The 25,310-nt window shown below is 39.2% G+C and overlaps 1 protein-coding gene across 2 annotated transcripts; it reads right to left on the bottom strand.

Moving 5' to 3' along the window:
- Positions 1-912: 912 nt before the first annotated feature.
- On the bottom strand, positions 913-25,158 carry rnf122 (ring finger protein 122). 2 transcript variants are annotated; one of them, XM_072387673.1, is made up of 6 exons: positions 24,739-25,158; positions 16,210-16,366; positions 4,941-4,986; positions 4,811-4,852; positions 4,602-4,684; positions 913-2,480 (listed from the first exon to the last, which is right to left on the bottom strand). In XM_072387673.1, exons 1-6 carry the CDS (start codon positions 24,761-24,763, stop codon positions 2,366-2,368), a joined length of 468 nt encoding a protein of 155 aa, XP_072243774.1. In that variant the 5' UTR covers positions 24,764-25,158; the 3' UTR covers positions 913-2,365. The 2 variants fall into 2 exon arrangements, with proteins under 2 accessions (XP_072243774.1, XP_072243775.1); XM_072387674.1 differs by having other exon boundaries at positions 4,602-4,681.
- Positions 25,159-25,310: the final 152 nt, after the last annotated feature.

The following is a 25,310-nucleotide window of genomic DNA, read 5'->3' as shown; positions in this document are numbered from 1 at the left end:
TCTCCTAAATCCATTTGCTCTCCAGTAATCTTAATAATACACCTTACAGATGTTCACATGTTAGCACAAATCCCTGCCCTGGGGAAGATGTACAAACAAGGAAGATTCCCCAGGCACAAAAGAGCACCCAATAATACAATTAGTAACTGTGATGTGATTACTGGTCCAGGGAACAGTAAAACCCGACATTATACTATTAAAGACACATGTAATGTTGGTATTGTAGTGGTCATTGTCATAAAATTGGATTTTTGCTAAATATAGGTGTCTCAAGAAGAGCATATTTACTATGCTCAGGTCTCTGCACTGGCTTCCTGTCGCTCAGAGAATACACTTTAAAACGTCTCTGTTTGTGTACAACTCTCTTCATGGTCTAGCGCCAAAGTACATGTCTGGCATGGTAGAGCCATATGAACCAATTCAGACTCTGAGAACCTAAGGAAGGGGTCTCCTGCTGGTACCCAGAGTCTTCCAGAAGATGTGAGACAGGCCTCAACTCTGACAGTGTTTAAATCCAGGCTGAAAACAGTTCTTTTTGGCTGTGCATATGACAACTGAATTATTATTTTTTTTATGTTTTATGGAATGATTTTATTTGCCTTATTGTGGTTTGAGAATTATTAAGTATTAAGTACTTTCAGCCAAAAAAATAAAAAACAGTCATACGGCAGCAACAAAAATAATCGACCACTTAACCTACAAGACACCAAAGACATCACAGAAAAAGGATAAAAACTAAAAAAATTACTTTAGAGTAATATTTAATTCAATTATATTTCTCTTCCTAAATGATCCCGATGGGTTAAAAGGATTGAAACATTTTGGCCACACCTGTGATTTAATGCATTTGGATGCAATATCTCCCCTGATGGTGGCGCCATGTACATGGCTGTCAAGAAACATGCGAGAGGCTGAGTAAACAGACAACTTTATTTATTACCGTTTCAAGTTATTTACATCTGTTGGCTTATAAAATGTGGAATGTGGCCGTCAGAGAGTGAGAGCGATCATTACTCTTCCTCAATGCAGCAGAATTGCCTTTTCTTTTCTTTTTTTTTTCCCTTAAATTTTCTTGGCTCATGGACATTTTGATTACAGTGCAGGTGCCTGCTGTCACTGCACAATGTGCTTTGTGAGTTTTGTGCTCAATTTAGGCAGTGTTTCGCTTTCAGAGAAATAAACCCTATGACCGAGGAATGTGAAACAGAATCACGAGCAATAGTCTTTAAGGGCCTGCACCTCTCAGCTCCTTTACTTTGTAGACTTGAAAATAAAGGACCTGCTGAGGTACATTCAAACCATACTGACATTTTAGACAGACAGAGGGGGTTTTCTTGTGTGAATTCAAAGTGCAACATTTAAAAAAAATCTCCAACATACTTCAAATAAACTGTTACAGTGAGAGGCAGAATGCTTTACTTATTTCCATCTATATTAACAGAAAAACATGTCTGGGCAATAGAGCAACCCAGTGGACAAAAAAATACTGTTTAGACGGACAAAAAGCACAGGTGGAGCATGTACAGTATGTAGAATACATGGTGTCACTGTTGGGGCCAGCATCAGTATGGATGAACACATCTCATCAGAAGAAATTAGTTAGTTTGATTTGTAAACAACATGTAAAAAAAAAGGTTAGGCTACGAAAACTAATAATTTAGATACTGCTTGTAAGAAATTAATCATCTTTTACAATTTTTTAACCACAGTAAGTCAAATTTAATATTTTAGAATAGTTTAAATCATCCCTGTCTATATTCTTATTATGGTATTATTTACTTATTTCTCTTGATGCTCTTCTTCTATCAGCTCCTCTTTACAAACTCTTAAAAACTGAATACGAACAGGGGCATAACGCTGCTGCGCCGTTTGCGTATTTTCCACAGGAATTTCAGACGATAGGGACATAATTTCATGTCTGCTCCCACCCTGACATGCAAGACTCATATAGTGCTTCCTGTTTTTATCCCCAACACTCATTTATCGACATCGCAGTGAAAAATCTGCCTCCTCCTCTTCACCGGTGCCGTTAAACTCACTCAAGGCAGCAATAGAAGATGTGAAGAACGGTGCAGAGGGCGGATCTTGAAAGAAGAGCGGTGGAGTGATGTGTGGGTGGCTGAAGATAATCTCTGAGACACTGTAAGGTGTCGTGTTGCTATCACAGAGGTTGTTGCTAAGCAACAGCATCTTTTAGAGTCTTCCTCCGGTTGGTAACTAGGTTACCCCAACATATTATCATCATGTTGGTGCTTTGCAGTGTTTTAACAGCAAAACGGTGTCACTCCTCCTGTCGGTCACTAACTTGGGGCAGCTGGTGTGGCCCAGCGCCGGCATTCCACCCAGACTGACAGAGGTTCAGAGGTTACACCAGTTCATCCAGCAGAGTCCCTATGCTGTGATGCTGCTCAGGGGGGCCAGCTATGGGCTTGTTGCACATGGGGCAGACACAACGAACCTCCAGCCACTTTACCAGACACCTGCAAGGAAAGAAGACAAACTGAACCCATTTCACCTAAATCTAAATCATGAGATATACAATCCATCTCTTTTGTTTTTACAAACTTCACTTGCGTGATTCTGCATTTTAAAAGCATAAATTGTTGTTTAAATGGGATGCCGCTATCATTTGCAATTTGTGCGTAAGCAGTGTTTTTACAAGAACTAGTTCTTTGTCTGATTAAGTTACGTCCTGGAAACTGCTAGTTATATAGTCCCACATACAAACTACTACATGAAGGATGCCTCTTGGTGGCCTCCATTTGGATTTTTTTCAGGCATGTCTGGGAGGAGGCCCCGGCGCAGACCCAAAACTTGCTGACATAAAACCACAATATGTTGTTTTATCACATCGGGTTAAATACGTTTTTTACCAATGAAAACATGTTTCCTCCTGTTTTTCATACAATAAGGCTTTTAGAGTTTTTTGAGGACATTTTGCTTTAAAGAATTTACTTGAGTTTGATGGAATGCACCTCCAGATGCCTTGTATTTAACTTCTCTCGATATAACATGACTTAGAGAAGTTCAGAGTAAAGCTAATTTAAAGCTATGCATGGAAACATGTTACATGTATGACAGAACTGTTTCATAAAACATGTTAACACTAGGAGCAATGTTTTACCGAATTATGGAGTTAATCAATTTTCTGTTTAGGATGTTTTAGGGTGGGTTTGAAATCAGGGATCCGTGACACCAGAACAGTATTTGAGGTGAGCAAAGCTGACACCCACCCCTCATATTATAATCTTATAAGGCTCATCCAATTAATTTGCCTCAAACTAGCCAACCATGGCATCTAGCTATATATCTGACAGATAACTGGCTCTGTGTTTCCTGCTTCATCACAGAAATGTGTCTTCTCTGGATGTCAGAATTTTCAGAACTTTGGAAGCCCATAAATTGTTGAGGAATATCAAGATTAGGAATAATACAATAATTTTGTAAGGAGCAGAGTTAAAATGTAGCACTGCTGATGTCGGCGTGGCTACACACCAGCACAGAGAATCAGATCAATGCTTTATGAAGGGCCGAGAGATGAGCTCTTTACAGGACTGAATATACATGTACTTACTAGATTAACACACACTGTGGTTTGATTTTGTGACTGTGGGGGTTAGAGGGCTACAGGAACAGGTGGACGCTCAGTGGATAGGTTTTGTACAGAGCCAAGGGGACAGAGAGATCATTTTTTCACCTGGCACTTTTACAAAGTTTGCCCTGGAGACAGATGGGATTTATGGATGCATCACTACCACAGCTCATCATAGTCGAATTGACTCTCCTTCTCCCACCAGTGTGCTCAAGGAATTGACAGCTCAGCCACACTGTTGGCAGAAGATGCCCACAACATGCGAGTTTGAGTCACACAGTCCAAGAATGTTTAAAACTTAGTTCAGAACTGGAATATTTATTATTTTCAGCTTGTTCTTCGACTTCAGATCTGAGCAGTTTGGTTTGCTTAAAACAGACTCTACTCTGTTTGGCCCCTTAGTAGTGTTAATTCTAGCTGATCCGAGATCTGTCAATCAGCGGTCTTCAGCAGACCAGACACCAGAAATAACAGCGCAGCTAATTTTCTCATGATTGTGAGGCCTAATCTATTTTAATTGGTGATTGTGGTAATACTTCATGCTTGGCTGAGTAGTTGATGATTTTTTGTGATGTAACAGACCTAATACACATTTTAATTTCTGCTTGACTCAGACCATATCACTTCTTGCTGAGCTCACTGGTGATGAAGGCTCATGTATTTCCAGAAATGTTAAACTGCTCCCTTAAATAGACTTCTTTTTCAAACCCCTGTCACAGAATCCAGTCCAGGAAAAATGCTTCTCCAATTTTAGACGCCTAAAAACTTCAGGATACAGACATGCTTCCCCTGCAGGATCTCAGGACCAGTCCTGCCTGCTGTGATAAACTGCAGACCTGACCCAACCCTCTACTCCCGAACGGGCTTTCACAGCCAGAAGACGTGAATGAATGATGAAGTCCATCTAACTTTTGATCTCTGAACATCACATTTAATATGATCGTTTTCATTTTAATAAGCGTCAGCGGTTGTGAAGTGGCAAACAAGCATGAAGAAAAAATCTACTCACTTCCTGTGAAAAGCATGTTGGCATGGCAACACACCCAGCTCGTCTTTCACTTTGAAGTCCTCCAGACACACAGCGCACGTCTGCTGTGAGAGTGACAGACGAGACGGGAGTCAGAGAGGACAGTCAAGGGTATAAATTCAGTATGACTCATCAGTTTAACTCTTTTACTGATCATGTAAAGAGAAATTAGTGCAAAATCTTATACATACCCCATGAAGACTTAACTTTTTGGGATCTCCTTTTAAAACTACCTGTAAGAGTAACAAAAGGTGGTTTTCAAAAAAGATAATCTTTTAATCCATGTAATAAATATGTTGCTTTTTGTTGTCTGAGTCTCACCTCTCTGTATCCAAACCGCTCACTCTGGGCTTGGTGTCGTAGTTTGCTGTAAGTAAGTGGAGACAGAACATTTAATTAAGCATTTTGTGTGTGTGTGTTTTCTTTAAATAGGTCAAGGAAGTATTCCCATCCTTTACCTGTTCTGGATGTATATATATATACATATCTATAGATCTATCTATAGATATATATATATCGATTCCGAAACAAAATGCTCAAATGAAAGTGAAAATGCGGAATTCAAAGTTGTATTTACAAGAATTTCAAGGGTGGGAAGTACATTTAGTCAAAAGCTGAGGTAGAGTACATTTTGAGGTATTTTCTCTAAATATTTCTATTTTTTTGCTTTCGCCTTAATTCCTCACCAAACAGTTATTCTCTCTCATAGAAAACCCCGAAACCACTTGTTTGTAGTCTGAGATTTTCTTACACAGTGAAGTCACTATGAAGCATTTTTGCATGATCAAGCACAATAAGCAGCTGCTTCTCACTGCTATAAAAATTGACCCATCAGTTAACCAATCAGAGCAGCCATTTAGAAGGGGAGCTTTAAAGGGACTACAGGAAAAACAAGATATTTAGAAGAGAAGACAACAAGTTTTAGAAAATGACAGCATGTACAACTATACTTATAGAGTATTATATGGGCTTTAAATTTGTGTAAACTGTCACGGTCTATGGGTTTGTTATTGTGTTGTCTTGTTATTTCCATGCTTCATATGGATTCTGTGTAACGCTTTGTTCAGTTAATCTTTTTTGTTTTATTTGATTTTGTTGCCATGTTCTGTAGTGCGATTGCAGACATTGTATAAGTTCACTGCAAGCTACACTCTAAGTATACATTTATCATTTGATGTGTGTAGACTGTACAATGATGATACCAACTGAATTTTAGAAGGTTGCGGCTGTAAAGAGCACCACAGATGCTCGGTGTTACAGTGACATTAAGTTTTTTGAGTTGAAGGACCGAAAAATTACTTATTTACATTAGTGTATTAGTATATTCACTGCTGCTTGCTCAGAAGTTATAATTCCTCCTTTATTTCCTTCCATGCACATCTTTCTCTTTTTTGTGTTTATAGTCTGAGCTGGAGGACACGTCATACAAGCAAGACTTTCACTGCCACAACTCCACCAGATTTGTACCTTAGTTTGAATTCCACAGGTTACATTTAGCTTACTTAGCACATCTGACCTTGTTTGTCATTAGCTCCCAATGTATACATACTTAATGGTTTCATTTATTCTCTTCTAGATTGTCATCTTTGTTGTCATTTCTAAAGCCAAGTTTAGTTCTGTTCTTGCCATGTTCTACTCTACTCTACTCCACTGCTCTACTTCATTATCTTCTGCTTATTTGAGGTTGGGTTGCGGAGGCAACAGGTTCAGGAGGGCAGACGTCTCTCTCCCCAGCGACGCTCTCCAGCTCCTCCTGGGGGATCCCGAGGCGTTCCCAGGTCAGAAGGTTCTGGGTCTGCCCTGGGGCCTCCTCCCAGACATGCCTGAAAAACTTCCAAAGGGAGGCCACCAAGAGGCATCCTAACAAGATGCCTGAACCACCTCAACTGACTCCTTATGATGTGCAGGAGCAGCGGCTCTACTCCAAGTTCCCTGTGGATGGCAGAGCTCCTCACCCTATCTCTAAGGGTGAGCCCAGCCACCATCTGAAGGAAGCCCATTTCAGCCGCTATCCACAAACTCATTCTTTCAGTTACTACTCAGATCTCGTTATCATAGGTGATGGTTGGAACAAATATGGATCAATAAATTGAAAGCTTCACCCTCTGGCTCAGCTTCCTCTTCACCATTTATTACTGGGTGATAAGTGCAGGTGATATGTTTGTCATATAATATAATGTAACATAATTATAATGTTACAAAATATTCAAACAAACAAAGCATAATCACATCCTAATATTCAATATTACTCATTATAGTGCTGATACGTTTCCCAACGTTGTTTACATGATCAGATTCAAATCATTACTGATGCAGCATAATTCTAAAAGTTGAAATGGACTTAAATTGTAAACTTAATCATATTTTCTATAAATTGATCACAATATATTTTTGTAATCTGCAAAGCCAGCTGCAACAATAGCTGACAGAGAAATATAGTGTCTTAAACTGCAACAATTACCTCAAAACTCTCTTAGAATGAGTGTGAGAATGAGATTGAGAAATGTTTGTTTCAGTGTACGTTACACTTGCGTTACACTTCTTCTCGATTATTAAGAGATAAAGATGTTTGTCTTAATTCCAGTCTCACTTTAACAGCAGGTAATTTGACTCTGTAAGATTTAAGTCTGTGTGTTCTAATTATGGGACTCTGTGTTACTAAATCTGTTTAACTGCTGCGTTTTCTCTGACAATAAACTGTCATCTCAAACTGCTATGGTGGCCACACATTTATAGACAAATCCTCAACAACCACACACATGTGTTCACACACTTAAGCAGTCATGTAATTACATGAACAATGCAAACACACACATACACAAACACAGCTAATGAGTATGTTTCCTCTTTGAATCTCTGCACAAACCCCCCTCGCCCCCACAAAAAGAAACAATGGGGAGGAGATCTTTATCACTTGGCGAGCTATGTCTGCTCAGGCAGTTATTTTTGGTCTCCTGTTTTTACACAACTAAAGTTAGACTCAAATGTCTGTCACCGTCTGCAGTTTGGGCCTGAAACTAAAGGCAGAGACTGCATCTGAGATGTGATGAGGTTTCCCAAAATAAAGAAAAAATATAAAAATATATAAAGTGAAGAAAATGAGAGAAGGGAAACGTCCGTTATTCATTGTTTTTGTGATTTGGTTTATTGTTTACACTGATTGCTGCAAACAGTGTTCCATGTGAACAATGTGAGGATACACGTTTTACATGTGTTGAGCTTTCCCATGGCTGGGAGATGATGTGAAGCGGGTGAGAGAGGAGGCATGATGGAGATTTCTGTGTTTTTCTTCAACTCCTTGGTGAGAACTGGTCCACAAGAACAGGAAAAAAAAAATTCTAATCTAATTTCAAACCTTTTCACGAATCCTCTACAATCCTACTTTATTCAGTGTTAAACACAAGCTCAAATTTAGGTTCATATTCATATCCACATTTACATCAATCAGCCATAGCATTGTGAGCAATAATACATGCCGCTGAAAGAGCTCTGAGCAGTTAGGGTGCGGGCAAACAACATCCGAGGATGTACTGACCTGTCAACAATAACAAGAGATAATTGCCATTTCTAATTATAACTATTAATTAATAAAAAGTTGTATCAAAATTGTAGTTTGATCATTTTATGTTTAAAAGTAGAAAAAGACAATAGGAAGATCATTAAAGTAACTTAATCAGGAAAGTCCAAAGGTTCTTTAAAGCAGAGCTTGTAGTTTTCAGATACCTGAATTGTCACTGGGCAAAAGTCAGGATACACCCTGGACAGGTTGCCAGTTCCTCACAGGGCCACAGCGAGACAAACGAGACACACAACCATCCATGCTCACACTCACTCATAGGGACAATTTAGAGTCACCAATTAACCTGACATGCATATTTTTGGGCGGTGGGAGGAAGCCGGATTACCCGGAGAGAACCCACACGGGGACAACATGTAAACTGCACACAGAAAGGCCCCAGTTGGGACTCAACCTGGAACCCTCTTGCCCCCCAGTGCAGCCCATCCTTTTGATTTATATTTTTGTTTTACTTAATTTCTGTGTTAAGCACTTTGGGTGCACTTGTGTTTGAGAAGGGCTATAAAACGTTGAACTAGGTTGGGTTTAGATGTACTATTTTGTTTATATATCATCATGTTAAATGTTGCAGTTCATTTGATAAAAATTCAATCAGACTGACATAGTGACACAATGCCTCTCCATTCTGGCTCTTCTACAACAAGTTGACAGTCAGTCATTGGGCATGTCAGTGAATATTTGTCTCTCTTGCATTTGAGGTGTATATTGTGCCTAATGCATTACATTTTTTTTTTGTCAATTCAACATATTGAGTCAGTGTTGGGTTTGCGGGTGAGAACTTGGATTGCTTGCCTGTTCAGCATTACAAAGGAGTGAACAAGGAGCAAAGCGCCAGTGACAACAGAAACCATCAACAAAAGCTTTGCTCTCTGCATTGAGGCATCACACAGGCAAGCCTACATGTTGTAGCATTTTGCTGCCACTTGTAAGCCGTCTCACAAATATGTGGAACAATCCCAGGTTTAACCTGCTCTTAGTTGTGTTGGTGCTGTTGCTGATACCTTTAGGTCTGTGCTGTGGCACAGACTGAAGTCAAATTGGACAAAGATCTGCTTTGTAATGGAGTGAAACTGAATGTTAAATTATGAAGATTGACCAGTGTTGCTGCTGTCTGTGCTTTTGAAATGTGCTTCTTTACAATTTATCGTTTTTGGCACTTTGTCCTCCATGTCATGAAATCGGTTGTTGTCAGCTCCTTCTGGCTCAAGCTATCTTTGAACTAATCAGCTTTCAACCAACATGTAGCATAATCTCCGAAGCCAAAGAACTATTAGTTGTTTGGAGGATCTCTCTCCATCCACATTTTAAAAAAATATTTATGCAGTCACTGTGAGATACATAGTCAAAAACACATGTCACATGCAATCTCTTCTCATTTGTTGTCTATCTTTCTCCAAAACAAGCAACACTTTTCAAAACATGGCTATGTGGAGCGAAGAAACTGAAGACCAACAGAAGAAACCAGCTTATGACAATAAACGAGAATACAAAGCACACACTGCTATGTTCTTCCGGTTCTCCTTACAGTATAACATATGTATCAAACTATGTCATGTACATGTGTAGTTTGTATATCCAGGCTAGCAGTTGGAAGTTGTCTTTGTGGGGTGTTCAAGGGATGTGGTTTGTTCCCATGGAGCCCTGTGCAGGACCACTTTCTCAATTTCATTGGACCAGTGGAGTCCCAATCCCAATGCAGACCTCCACTCTGCATCCCGTCCTGTGCTTCCCTGAGTGTCAGATTAAATTAAACAATTGCAAACATCAAAAAAGCAGCAGATCTGCTCAGCACAAAGAGCTTTTCTACACAGTATGAGAACATTCAGTGGTCCTCCACAGAAAGCCTTCTGCACACCCTTCAATAATGACATTTACATCACACAGACCCCAAAAGACTTACTCGCTGAAGCACAACACTTTAACACCTGTACAACCTGTTACCTCTCCCTGAGCCTCTCTCTCATTGTGTGTCTTTGATTGGAGGAGTGCAGTCAGGTGTGCTGGAGTCTGAAAATAGCTCCATCAGCCTGAGCCAGTTCCATAATCAAGACCTCTACAAATATAATATTCAGTCCTGCCACTTCCTCATGCACTCACAGATCCAAGCCTCTGCTTCTAACAACACTTTGAGACAAATTATTCATCACTTTTTGCTCTTTAGCGTTCAGTCTGTGTAGGTTGTTTTTCCTTGATTAATCCTCATTACAGTTTTGCCCACTTCAGCTCAGCTCTGTGCTTCCCTGCTCTGTGAACCCTGCACACCTCGGACCTCTATGACCTCACTTCAAACTGGCCTCGCTCCTCAACCCTGGCACCCATCTTGTCTTTCAGAATGTAAAGGGCTGTTCTTTACAGTTAAACACAGATAATTTCAAAAGGAAATTCCAGCCTGCCATATCACTTACATTTATCGTGTTTGTATAAACTGTTTACATCCACACAACCTTGCTTCATAGTTTTAATCGTCGCCCATTCTGATTTCCTGCTGACTGTATTTCTGTTTACATGTGTCACCAGATGACCTCCAGTCTGCTCTTTCTTCTGCTGAAAAATGTTTATAAGTTTCACTGTATTTTCCAAACTGAGTTTTTGCTAACTTAACTTTCTGCAAGTCCAACAAAATCTGAAGCTGTGACGCAACAGGACATTTGAGGAACAGTTTCTAAACATTGAAAGGATGTAAAACTGTGCAGTATCCTAGAAACCAGTCATATTTCCTGTTTTTAAATGTTGCTGTTGTTGTTTGGTGCTTTGGGGGAACTCTTATGCTTCTCTGAATGTGAATTAAATGCGTCAGAAAATGTGCTAGGGAGAACCAGTCAGGTAGATTAATATCTCTACTTTAAGTCATTGTTTTGTAAAACAATACAAAACGGACAAAAACGGATAAAAACAACATCAGGTTGTCCCTGTATGAACTGTGAAATCTCTCTGAATAGCTGCTTTGTTATCTAATATAAATCATCTGTTGTTGTTTCAGATGGAGGTGGGGCACTGATATATTTTCAGCCTTGCACAACCGTCTCTCCCAAAAATAAGTCAAAACAGAACACTATGACTTACGAATAATTATTACTCTATATTTAATCAGCAGTAGTACAAAGACTAAACGTAAAGCTGTTGATTCTGAGAGATATTATTGTTTTTTTTAAGGAAATATCAGCTCATTTTGACTTTGATATGAGCACCATGTTTCTGTTTCTGCCCAATTGTTTTTCCATTTTTCTTGATGTGCATTTTCTATTGGCTGGTTTGAGTTTTTTTGGCATCACTTCAAACTGTATATCTCCCTTATACAATCTTCTCATTTTGCTTGTACTCGCTCCAAATTTTAGACACAGCTGATTGGGAAGAACCAACATTGTTTACCATACTATTAGTTGAATTACCTTTCTTGAAAGAGTTTTCTAATCATTTCCATAGTTTCCAGTGATAACTCCCTAATTTGGGCCGTGTTTCTGCCAATCAGCCGGGAGCAACCATTTGTATATTTAGACTTCGGTACATATTTGTTTCATAAATGCAAATTATGATGTGATTCCAAAATATTTCCTCACGAAATGGGGGTTTCCACCATTTTCTCTTCTATTTTGTGTGAATAAAATGGGCAAAAGTTTAATTTTTTTTTTAATTTAATTATTTTTTACCAAACAAAAAAGCTGAATGAACATCATTCAGGTGTATTGATTCCATACATTTTGCCGTGGCTTGTACGAAGTTTCAGTTTCAGTCTAAACTGCTGCAGTGACGTTGCTGTTTATATCCACAGGTACCATTTGATCCTAGACAATAGGTGTTGCCACTGAGCATCTTTAGACTGCAGGAATATCACTTAAAGGAGTCACACAGAAGTACATCAGTCAAACACAAACTTAACTACTAAGTTTACTTTGTTTGTTTTATCTAAATAGTAGAGAGGAATATGATGTTTCTGTATTGTTTGCAATAATGACAGGCTGTAAAGACAAAAAGAAGGTGGCATACTCTTCCCACCAGCTCTCCTATTCATATTAATCAGAATACCAGTTATTGTGATGTCAATTCTGGCCTTTGGCCATTCACATAGGTTGATAATGGCAACCATAAACTAAGCTTCACAGGTGATTCCTCCTCATCTTACCCCTGAAAAACTAAACCTGTCTTGCGTGTCCTTAAGTTTCTGTTCCAACATCTAATATGTTATCTTTGTGTGCTATTTCAAATTGAATTTAGTTTGTGATTTACAAGAACGCGTTGTACGTTGCTATGTTCATTTCATCTTTGTGCCAGCACAAGGACCTGTTTAAATGAGAGAGCTGGCCTTAAAAAAAACCTTGAATACAAGAAGGCATTTTAGAGGAAATGAAAAAAAATGTAATGCTAACACATGCGGATAAACAGGGTCAGACTTCTCAACCATCTCACTGTAATTTTGAAGCTGAACATCACAAACATAGAAAGGACTGAGAGAGAGTCTGACTGGAAACCTGCCCCTCACAGAGAATCATTACTCACCATTCAGTCTGATGAATCACCCTCTCAATAAATTAATTCACAATCTCACTCCTAACCAAGACTACCTTCAGCCTGTTAATGGAGCCACAGGAAGTGACTCAGTGGTTGTGATTCATAGGCGAGTGTTTCAACAGAATCAGGAGGGATGTGAGCTTTTTCTGACAGAGCTCATGGTCAAATGCCCAGTCAAACAAACCATTCAACAACTAATCAAAACTGACAAATGTTCTGCTTATTTGATTTAAGCATGCCCCTAACAATAATTCATACTAAGTTAAAAAAAATCATTTCCGATGATGTTTGTAAAACAAACTATTTAAACTGGTGCCCTTTTATTGTCTTTTAAAACATTCAGAACAGATTTTTCATGATAATCTGACCATCCATTTAAAGATGATACTTCATTAATTCATTTATTTTGATTTCAGGAGCACTATCCTATTTTTGTGCTGGTTAGTTTGAAGATTAAATAAATTAACCAAGTTAATCTTCAAACTAAAGTTCATTTCAAATTTTGAAAACAACACCTGACAAGCGAGTTTCATACATAATGTCTGTGTCAGCCAATAACAAAATGATGATTGGTGTCAAAAATCAAACGTTTTTGCTCATTAATAACCACTGAATGTATTAAATAAGGGGCATATTGTGCAGCACCTGTTGAGGGCACATCCGTCACTGTTCCTGCCTCCACGGTCTCAAACATCATCTTGGCGAGCGAGTCTGTGTTGACAAGTTGCAAACTGAGGGAGGATCGAGCACATGTAGAAATGCTCCCTCACAAGGATAGCTTTCTACTGTTTGTGAACAAATGACACTTCACAAGATATATTGAGTTGCATGAACAAAAGAAAGTACATGCACAAATAAGAGTGGCATTTAAATAACATGTCGCCATCTGTAACAGCAGTTTGAAATCAAAGTGTAAAAATAGCACGGCATATTAGGAAATGGTGGGCAGTTTGGCCACATAAAGATGCTGAGTCATCCAAAGCAAGCAAGGTGCTGGTGTTTCCTGGTGAGCTTTTGTACACTACAGACCTTCATGTGTGATGGTTTTGTGTGCTCCCACTGTGCGCTATTCAGGCCGTATTTATTCTGAGCTCACTCCTGTCCTCACACATTGTGACGGGCGGCTTCCTGTTGCCTCACATCCCATCTTTCAAACACATACGTAGCCCGCAGCTCATCAGGGAGTTCACAGACAACAGCAGGATAGGTCACGATGTTCCTCTATTTTTTTACATCCTTCCCTCCCTTACTGTATTTCTTGCATACACACAAACACAATTTGGCTTTTTAGGAGTCTGTTGAATCCCTCCCTTTAGCTGCACCTGAATATCTCACCAACCATTAGATGGATTACCATCAAATTAGTTACATAAGCTTATGATTCTCAGAGGAGGAAATTTAATGACTTGAGCCATTAACTTTTCATTGAACTTTATGAAGGACAAATCTGACTCAGAGTGCTAACATTGGAAAGGGTGTTATTATATTCCCAAAAACTATGTGCAGGTCAATATGAAGCCACAATGAAAAGAGACTAACACACTCAAAGGTCAAAATGTTTGTAAATGCGTATCTCATATTGATGATGTGCTGCAGTGCCCTTTTTATCTCGGCAGAATTAACAGTTGTGAAGAAGTGTTTGAGACATTGTACACCCAAAGCAGGTCAAAGCAGGCTTTTGAAATGCCACAGATTACAAGTTGTCTTGTGAAAAATGGATAGCCTAACTTATTACATCTTAATACTTTTTATTAACCATCTTAAACTTGAGAGTGCAGCTAAGTTTGTAGAGTTTGTTGTAGACCTAATTTGACTTCAGAATAAAAATACTATGGAAATTCTGTCACTGAAGACGTTTTTGTCCAAAAAAAAACAAAAACAAAAGACCTCTGCTTTGGCCCTGGTTGCTTAGAGCAAAGTTATTTAACTTGCCAGTCTAAATAAAAAAAACATTCAGAATTTAAGGACATACAGTTTGGCACCTGTTTCGGACATAGCTACAGCTTGGTTTGAACCATCCAACCCATGATGGTGTTGCGGACAAAGTAGCTCTGTGACCCATGTTGCTCAACAGGTCAAAAAATGGCATTCGTGTGCATCTAAAAGACGCAGAAGATATTCCACAACAAGCTTTTTAACAATGGAATATATTCAGTTGACACGTTTTTGTATATTCAAACTATTTTCAAGCTAAGAGTTTTGGATTTGGGCCATTTTTAATATTTCTGAGCCAGAAATGACCGTATTTAGACAGAAGGGTGAAGCTTGAAAATGATGTTTGTGATATCTCTTTGCAGCCTAACATCAACCTAATCATAGAACTATTTTCAAAAGAAACAAAAACACTGATCAGAAGGAGTGAATTCATGATACAATAATGACTTGTGTGGAAGATTCAGTAAACGTAATGAAAATCCCTCTGAGGTTTCTGAGGTTATTACCGGCTAAAAAACACAATTTTAGCACTTCGGAGCCCTGAAGGTCTGAAAATATCTCACTTAAAGAGTCAGAGTCAGAGTTGCAGTGGATTTCTACATCATACTCCCAGCTCAGAGTAGAAATAGTCAGCCTCTAAATCTTTATCTCAATCCAACCTCAAGATCAGATGTTGTTAAACATTGGAAGTGGGAAGCCAAAACCTTTTAGCACTTTCACAGCAAATTCTCATCAGCAGTTCTACAGTTCACTTAACTTAAGAAAAACAAGTAATAATAATGCTGTAATAGTGATAGTAATAGTAATAGTATTGATAATAATACTAGGTGTTTATTTCATGTTTTATGACCCGGCAGGGAAATCTCACTTCTAACAGGTGAACTTTATCTTTATTCCCAGTCAGAAGTTAAAAATCCTTACTTCCCATTTGTCACTAAATACACCATCAGCAGCCCTGTAATTACTAACATAAACTTGTCAACTTTGGTGAAGAGCATATATGCAAAATATTAGTCTCTAAAATTTAGACAAAACTCAGAAAAATGAAGCAACAGTGTGACTGAGGAATTACTATGAGATTTCTGATTGATTAATTAATTAATATATCATGCTCCGTATTATGTATTATGTTCTGTGGTGGGGTATTTTCACAACCTGGGCAGGTAACGAGATTGTGCCTAGAGGTTGGATCAGTACCAGCCAATCAGGGAAATGCAAGTACTTAAAAACAAAACTCTCAGTTTTTTTCATCAGGTCAGTGTGCTACTCTGAGCTTTGTTTGCTGTGTGTGCTAGTGTGGGCTCTCAATGCATTTACTGTATGCTCTGTCAAATAGTAATAACATGTTTAAAGGCGTTACTGGACCCTGAGGAAGATAGGGGCGTAGTAGAGTGTCTAACTCCATGGTCTTAAACTGGTCAAATTAAAAAGAGTACAGTGTTTAAAGGAGCTGTTGCACTGTCTGACCGAATAATGTCACAGACATTTTATAAGACTTGAGTGTCAACTTGTGAAAAAAGGGTGTAAAATATCCCCTTTGAATCTCACATTGATGTTAGTTTTGTCCCTAACCTGATGAAATAACAGCAGAAGATGAGGCTCAGAATGAAGACAAAGATGCCTGTCCCGAAGATGACCATGTAGATGTTGAGAGGCAGGTCCTGGAAGGTGATGGGCGGCATGGTGCACGACTTGTTGGAGTAAACCAGTCCCAGACCACAGAAGCACCCTAAACAAAGCAGGACACGAGATTTCAAGACATATTCAGAGGAAGAGAAAAGTTGCATAGAAAAAAAGAATGACGGCTTTACACAGTAATACGCCTCAGAATCTATCTAAACACAAACACACTCTACACATATTTCCTTTTTAGGTCGTAATATTAACTTGCAGTCTGAATTGCAGCAGTAAATATTGTCATAAAGTTCTTCACCTTTGGTAGTCATCTAGTCTGTCATAAGATCAAGCAAAATGTTCTTTTTATACGGTATCCAAGCAACAGGATTGAGTCTTCCTACAACACCTTTGTTAGTGTAATTTCAGGACACTCAGACAGGTAGACAAAAGTAACAGCTAAAGATAAAATTATTGTATTTGCTCAGTTATTTATTATGGACATTAGATTAAAAATGTTGAAGACATTGATGGAATCTAGTTCGTCAGTTTTAAGACTTAAAGTTCTCACACTCTGAAAAATGGTAAATGTATTTTGATTAAAATAGCTACACAAAAATTTCTGTACACAGATTCACTCCCACTGCACAAATGCAACACTTGGTTTTCCTGCCATGAAGGGACACTGCAGAAAACTCCAATTCAAAAAAGATGATATTCCCATTGAGGTGCCCGGCTATGCTCCTGTGTGTGTTTGTTTCACCATGAAATACATAATCACCGGAGTGTTGACGTCTGCAGCCAAGGTCAGAGGGGGAGAGGTGGAAGAACAAATGTTGAATGACAATGGATAGGTTACAATAAGAGGGAGGCTTACTGTATTTGATACATTGTGTTTATTATCTTCACACAGCATCTGAATACTCCGGACTCTGATGGATTAAATTAATTAAATAAAGACATCAACACTTTTAGTAGCTGTATAGGTGGTAGTTTGATTTTGAGCCACTTGGGAAAAGAGAGAAGACCAGAAAGGAGCAGTGAGCTGAGCTACACAGAAATTAAAGAAATATGGAGGAATCTCATAAGTTCTGTGTGAAATATAATCACAGATATGACACAAACCAATATACCTTAACAGCTAAACACTTTGGCTTCATAAAATATACATAAAAAAACCCCACAAAAACTCTTTTTTTATTTTTTTAGCCAGATCAAGTAGATGAAAGAAATTATCAAAAAATGAACCAAAATTGCTGGTACTTTGTTTAAGCTCGTCTGGCTTCTATTACAGATTGAATTTTACAGCTTCATTAATGAAAAATCATAGTTTTCATCAATTAGGTTCCAACTTTCTTGTTCATCTCTCAAGAGCGGAGCCTTGTCATGGATTTAGATCTTTAACCTTTGCCTAATTTTTGCCAGGGGTTATATATTTTACATTCAAAACATGCAAATTTAGGCATTTTGTGTAACCCCCTCCAAGATGGTAGTTTGATTTTGAGCCACTGGTGCAAATCAAAAGAGAGAAGACCAGAGAGGAACTTGGTCTTTAGTGTTGTTAATCATTAAAAATCATTGAACATACAGTGGGTCCTACAATGAACCTTCAATTCCCATATGACGAGCATAAGAATTAGAGGAAAAACAAATGCACAGAAGCAGCAGTGACTTAGACAGATACAGAGAGCACACTTGTGTTTTTCCTGTTCGTGTGAGTAATGACAAGTCACTATCTACATGTGAGAGGGGGCTTTGTGAGATCAGGGTCACGCTAACTCAGAGACTGATAGTGAATTGGAGCAAATGCAGGATGCACAGCAGTCTGCTGATACAAGCTTCTTCTGATTACGATGGGAACAAGTCTGAAGGCTGAAACCGTGAGTAGGTTTTCATTTTCATGAGAACTACAGCAGATGACGTCTGTGATTAGCACACCTTTACCCAGAGACAAGGTGCTAATCAGTGAAGTCAGATTGTCTATTGTTTGTGCGCCAGTCTTGGTCTTTAAAGACACATAGCAGCAAACTGTGTTATAAGAGCAGTTAAGAGCTTTGAATCATAGACATCTCCCACTCCTTCTCCTCTGAACTGTCTGTAGGTGTGAATGAGTTGCCTACATTTACTTCTGCTTAAATGGACCAGAAGTCCGTCCACTGTATGCAAGATGAAAGAACAAGGCAGCCTTTAGGTTATATAGATGGATGGATTGGCAATATATAGAGATGGATAGGTGGAAGAAACTGGCATTTGGATAGATGGCTGGACAAGAAAATCATTAGATGGACATGATGCATGATGGATAGATAAGTGTTGAGTGAGAGCTGAGAAAATGCAGCGAGCTGTGAGTTACTGCAGATTAAATTAATCCACACTGAAAAACACTGAAAAATACTCCACAAAGAAACATAAATGCACTAAATGTGCCATTTTATGCCCAGTCAGTGCTACCTCAGTGATTACAACTATAGATCAGATCCAGAGATAAACAGATAAAAACAAGAAGAAGGTGATGACAGTGTGTGTATGTGCACGTATGTTTGTGTTCCCTCTGCCATGGTGAGAGCCAGAGTGGAAGAGCCATACAGGAGCAATGTCATTTGTCTGTTTATTCACAAGAAAACTAAAAAGAAAACAAAGCCTAATTTTATGAAAGTTGGCCGACGGTTAGAACGCGATGAAAGGAAAAGCTTTTTAATTTAAATCAGGACCGCTTTTAATAAATCTGCAAAAATACAGCATTGGCCTTTGTGGAAAGACTTTGTTATTACTCCATGGAGTAATGCATGAAGTTAAGCAGCACACTTAAGCATCTCTCATACTTACATACCAGTCAAGCATCAAAATGACGGTTATGTCACAAACTAAAACTCAGCTTTATTTTGAACCTATATAGTTTATGTTTTCACCAGAATGATCACCAGAATTACCGCAGAATGATACCGCAGAATGATCCACTGTGTTTTAGACACATATACAAAGTACAGAAGGGAGAATAGATACATGGACTAAGGGATGATGTGAACAAATTGTCTATTGGACTGATGATGGATAAAAGGATGATTAAATGGTTGGCATGTCAGTTGGATGACGGCATAGTAAGGTGGCTGTATGGATAGACGAATGAATGCTACAGGATACAGCCAGCGGGATGTACAGATGTACAGATAGACACAAAGATGGATGTCTGGATTGATGAGAAGATGACCAAATGGATGGGCAGATTGATGAAGACCTTTACTGGTTTCATTTCCCCGGGATGACTTTTGTTTTCTTGCGGCGCTGTTTTTTAATCAATCCTGGTATTTCCGCTCACTCCAGCTGGCAAAGTAACACACTGACATTTCTATCTGACACCTCTCCCACCTCAGAGTAGAAACTGCAGAATGAGAGGATCAATACTACCCGCCTCTTGGTTCCACTCAGTCTGAATGAGCAGAAAATCTCCATTACTCGAGATGTGTTGACGGCTGCACGTTCAAGTTCCCTCGTTTCAGTCAGCGAGAGGTGTTTGTTAGCAGAGACATCAAAGGTGGTCTTTAATCAGTCCCATAAATGAAACTCTGATAAAAGCACATGAGCAGAGCTGACGGCAGGAGTTCACAAACACTGGATCAAAATTCTTACAACCCCTGAGAAAAAAGCACCCACATCTATCCCAACAGCATCGTTTGAATATTGTGTCTTTTCCACAGTGCTGCTTCTTTTGCTTCTTAAATACCACTAATGACAATGCAAGGATGACCGGTTTAAACATAAATTAATACCCCAGTAGGGATCCATTTTACATTTGACAGAGCTGATGAGGACAGAAACTGCTCCTCCAGAAGAGAGAGAAACTCAGCACTCAGAGGAAATATTCCAGTCTGAGAAGACAAAGCGATTGATGATGGGGACAATCATTGATTACCATTGGTGAGGTTTTTCTTGTTTGTGTTTTTGGGAATTAGGCTTTTGTATAAGTTCAATAAGGAAGATCTGTTCCCTCACATGTGCCTTCATTCCCTGCTGTTTGGGCTTTTCATCTGTTACGCTTCATTACTTCTGATTTCCAACACTGTCAAACTCACCTAATTCTTAGACCTTTCATCATAACTCTATAATTGGTGTTCTTGCCTGCTCCTTTTGAGCCAATCAATCTGATCCCTGCTTTTTCAAATTCATTCAGTCATTTTTCCTATAAGCTGACTTTGCACAACCCACCTCCTCTCAATCTCCGCCACTTACTGATAAATAAAGAATCTCATCATAAGTATCTGCCACCTCCGAACTCTGCCCATCTAAAGCCAGTATCAGGACTCTGGAGGGTCCTATCCTATTCCCTTCCTTAATGCGTGTCACCACTAAATCCTGACCATCTAAAAGTTTAAAATCAATCTCTTGTACAGCTGGATGGTTTTTTGGTTTTTTTTTTGCCATCCTTTCAATTCATGGGGGACACCACATTTTCTGCACTGTGGGTTTGAACAGAACAGCTTTCAGGTCACATTTGCGACCCTCTAGAGGGTCATGACTGCTAGGTTGGAAACTAAAGCACAAATGTTCTTGAGACCAGTATCCTTCCAACATTTGGATGTGGAGCATATGCGAGTAATAAATGGGGTGAAAAATAGTCCCCATATGGGATTCTCCATGGGCTCCATATAAGCACGTTGTTAATTACTCATGTGGGTTTCTTGTAGGATTATAGTAAGTGCATAGCACATATGTTTTTACATTTATTTGTTGTCAGTTTCAAACACAAGCACACATTTTTCATTGAATGTAATTCACGGTTTCTGTGACTGCTCAGTCACTGCCTTCGTGTTGCGATGTCTACTGAGTCCCGGCTGTTCACGTACATCTCCAATCTTTGTAACAGTGTGAACTGAGCACACTGAATACACTACTGATCAATCACCGCTGAGTAAAACAATACCAGACAAAGAAGACAAGGAGCAGAAGAACATCATCAACACTTGGTTTGATGAGAGACTCAGCAGGAGAATCACTGCTATACACACTTCTACAGCGTACTGTAAACTAATAGCATGCCCTTGCATGGTAAGCTTCAGCACAGTCGACCCAAAAAGGTAGCATGTAAAGGGCTGCTTGCATGCCTGCAAAATCCAAACTGGTTTGTACACATGGACATATCAAACAAGTATTGAGCTACAATCAACACAAAGAGCCTGAATGGGTTCCTAAGTGACCCCAGATAAGATGCCCATTTGTCACTCATGTTGAACACAGCTAATGTGGGCAATTTCCAGTGGACAAATCTGAAACCTCAGGACAGTCCTGATTTTCAGACACAAATGAACATTTTTTTACATTTTTTACAACATTCCCTTCCTTTTGTTTTTATTTGATTCTTTTTTGTATATATTTGACAAGGGTAAACCGAGCAGCATACTTTACAGTGGAAAAATAATTACAATGCTGGACTCTTCATTTACCAGCTCAAATATGAATGAGCTGCACCTAACCCCCAAATGTATCTGTAAGAACCCCTTTCACCACCTCCAGTTGTTTCATGCAGGCTGTAAATATAATGTAGCACAGGCCACCTTTAATAGAGTATGTCCTTCATCCTCCCAGTCATAAATATCCTACATTAGTCACACTACACCCAGACATTGACATCTACAAACTTGACGTTGGCACATTTCACTTCTATTTTAAGTTTACTGTTTCAATCTATTATTTGCCTGAATGAGCCATGTCCAGGAGGAATTTATTTTACTATGTGACAAAATGTTATGCTTAAAATTTTTATTAAGCATAATATTTTTTTAACTGCACAACTTTAAAATGTTGCACATGCATGAATGCAGAAGCACTAAAAATCTATTTATGCACAAAGGCACAAAAGACCCTATTTTTAAAGAATTATTTTTTTTACAATGCAGCTTCCTGATGATTCTTCTGCATTTATATTTAAATTGATTTTTTAAGTAAGGATTCTATTCTGGCATATTTTTCAATAAAGCTTTATTGACATTTTGGTCTCTGTAGACTCTCTCATAATGGTTGAATCAGAGTAAAAACATCACGATTAGCACACGCCTCATCATCAGATGTCAGCTTCTTAAAACTGCCTATATCCCAAAATATCTCAGAGGAAATGACCACATGTGAGGATGCGAACATGCAAACAAAACGGACACGGTGACCTCATTTTCTCCATCATTGTTGCCTGAGTCAAACAGTCTGCCTTACAAAGATCATCTGAAGACAAAGAAACACTAACAGTGAGTGGGGGGAGGTTCATAGCTGTTCCTGTATTCATGTCACTGCACAGCTGATGGCACAAATCACCTGTGAGGCTGCAGCAGACCAACAAACCAAATCTGGGTCATATCAATTCAAGTCTTTTTGTGTTCACCGTGTCACTGTCTGTTTGGGTGGACTTTCGTGTTTTTCCTCTCCACCTTTGCATGTGTGGAAATCAGACAGCTATATGTGATATTTTGCTTTAGGTGGAGCCTTGCATGACCACTGACCTATATATTGGGGGTCTCATGAGGCGTCCAGTTGCCATGGTGCCAAGAGTAGATACAGAGAAAGGATGAAGGTTTGCAAGCGAAAGTTCTCATTTTTAAGACAAAGAAAATCTGTGTCAGACAGATTCTTGTGCTGTCGTTCAACAAGGCAGGGAAAGTCCCTCTGTGATTTGACAGTGCTGTAAAACACCTCAACCGTGGATGTTTCCCTGAGACGGGATGCCTACTGGGGTTTTGTTCTATTTACGCTGATTTCACACAAAACTGCCTCTGCTGCTGCTTGCACTAAAGACAGAACTTGACATCAAATATTCAGGAGTTCACATGAGAGGGAACACTCAAGCCTGCCTGCATGGCTGCTGCTGCCCTAAAGAAGAAATTAGGTTGGGCCAAAAACATTACTGCACATGCATGAAAGCACTTCATGTGACATGCATGAACACTGGAGCAAATAATCACAGATAAACTGACACGCTGAGCGGACGGCGAGTTGTGGCTGCTTCATTTTTCCAGTAGTGTGTCACTGTGTGCTGCTCTGAGTGTGTACTATGAATAGCAGGGGAGTTGAGCCGCACAAAGGGAGTAATTGTTAATGTCTTAACAGTCCACAGAGGAGGCTGCTGCATTCATACATGCAAAGTTGAAGGAAAAAGACCAATCCATCATTTGCACAAACTCTCTCCGCCACAGTAAGGCACCAACACCATTACATCGAGATGAAGGGCTTGTTTTGAGTAAGTACAACTGCTGCTGAGGCAAATAGGCCTGAAAAGTTGTTCAAACTTATTTTGTCGTTTACAGATTGATAAACTGTCCAAAGCCAAGAGGTGAAAGAGATAGATTGTAGATAGAGTCAGTCAGTGTAAACAAGGTTACCGAGAGAGCCGAAATGTTACACAGAAAGCACAATGACTGGCCTTGTGTGGCTCTCTTTTGGAATTACTTGAGATTAAGATAAAGGACCCTCTTGATTAAGGAGTCCTTTATTCTGCAAATCAATTCGATCATTGACTAACATTTAGACAAAAGCAGTTTTAACCTAATATACAATTAACAAGTGAGTAGCAGCTCAAAATAATAACTCTAATTAGTGTTAACAAGGAGAATACTAAAAAAATATCACACATGGTTCATAACACACTGTAGCATACAGGGCTAAAGCCAGTTATTACACGATCAGTTATGCTCTTCACTGATTGCTGTATCCACAAAATGTCAGATATTTTTAACAAGTGTCCCACTGTCATGGATGATCTATTCAAATATCCTGTGTTATTTGGTAAATGGTGCAATGTAATCTGAGACATAAAAGCTTTGTGTTCTTACATATGAAAAAATGAAATCGTGGGAATGTGCAGCATTCTGGCTTGAAAAAAATAGATTTCTTATTAGAATTCATTCATTTTTCCAACAACCGACATTTCTCCTTTAATGCAGTAGCTGTAATCAGATATATGTCCACGTCTTATTATTTATAAAAGTGCAGTTTCTGTCAACAATTATAACTTCAGATACAAGCTCATTTTTGACCCTCTTGTAAGAGTGTCCAACATGCCCTTAATTAAATGTCCTTTGGACTTATGTGTGCTCAAAATTGGAAGTAATGTTGTCGGAAAATATATTCATAGGTTCTAAAACACAGATATTTGCATATTACACAGCTTCACTGATGTGTCATTTGAACCGTTTATTAAATGGTACATGCTGCTTATAAAGCATTTATAAAGGCTTAGATAACAATTTAACCAGTAGGGCACTTTAAACTCAGTAGTAAAGACAGATGTAGCTCCACACACACGCACACACATACACATAATAACAATAATAACAACAATAATAATAATAATAATAGAGGCAATTTTGTTTTCCTTTGATAGGAGATGCAAAAAATATTAGAAATAACTATTGTGATTCGGCCTTTTTCCACCGTCTGTTACTCAAATGAAAGAACAGGCTATAGGCCTAACAAACACAGATCTAATCATATAAAATGACTGCTCACCGTTACACCACTGAAACGGGTGCATCAATGCACCAGAGGGAGTCCTTGTCGCCGGGATCCAATTCGAGTTTACCAGCAAGCTGCAGCCGCCAGTGCAGATGCGTGACCGCAATAAAGTGCACAAGCGGAGTCAATAAGTGTGTTCCAGCTGGGTAAAAGGTGAGCCAGACAATAGCACCTGTAAGGAGGTCGCAGAAGGCGAACAAAAAGGTGTAGAAAGGGGGTGTCTTTTATCGGAAGTTGAAGCTTTGTTGTGTCATGTTATTTTGCGCGCTGGATCATCTCCCCAGACTCAAAACGCAGGGACGATGGTGCGGATTTTCTCTCGCTTTCTCTCGCCGTGGCTGTTGTGACTGTTTTTATTAATAGACGGCATGACACTGACCCAGTAGCAGCAGCAGCAGCAGCATCTGTGTGAGAGGGGAAACTAGAGCAATGGCTCGATTTTCCTGCTCCCGCCCCAGCAGATGTTACTGACGCGCGGAAAGACCAATCAACAGCCTGCGTGTTGGTGCGTCTAGTTGTGACGACCTGGCTGAACTGACGGTCATGGACAAATTACTAAACTATGA

This window comes from Leuresthes tenuis, unplaced genomic scaffold (assembly GCF_036924035.1).
Source record: "Leuresthes tenuis unplaced genomic scaffold, fLeuTen1.0.hap1 SCAF_6, whole genome shotgun sequence".
NCBI lineage: Eukaryota > Metazoa > Chordata > Actinopteri > Atheriniformes > Atherinopsidae > Leuresthes > Leuresthes tenuis.
The sequence above is the reverse complement of the archived record's forward strand: the minus strand, read 5'-3'. Positions and strand labels throughout refer to the sequence as shown.

Excerpts from the sequence above, each read along its gene's own strand:
- rnf122 (XM_072387673.1), bottom strand. The coding sequence starts at position 24,763 with ATGCACCCGTTTCAGTGGTGTAACG. Across the intron at positions 4,853-4,940 it reads AGCGGTTTGGATACAGAGAG|GTAGTTTTAAAAGGAGATCC; the intron begins GTGAGACTCAGA and ends TTACTCTTACAG. Across the intron at positions 2,481-4,601 it reads CAACATGCTTTTCACAGGAA|GTGTCTGGTAAAGTGGCTGG; the intron begins GTGAGTAGATTT and ends CTTTCCTTGCAG.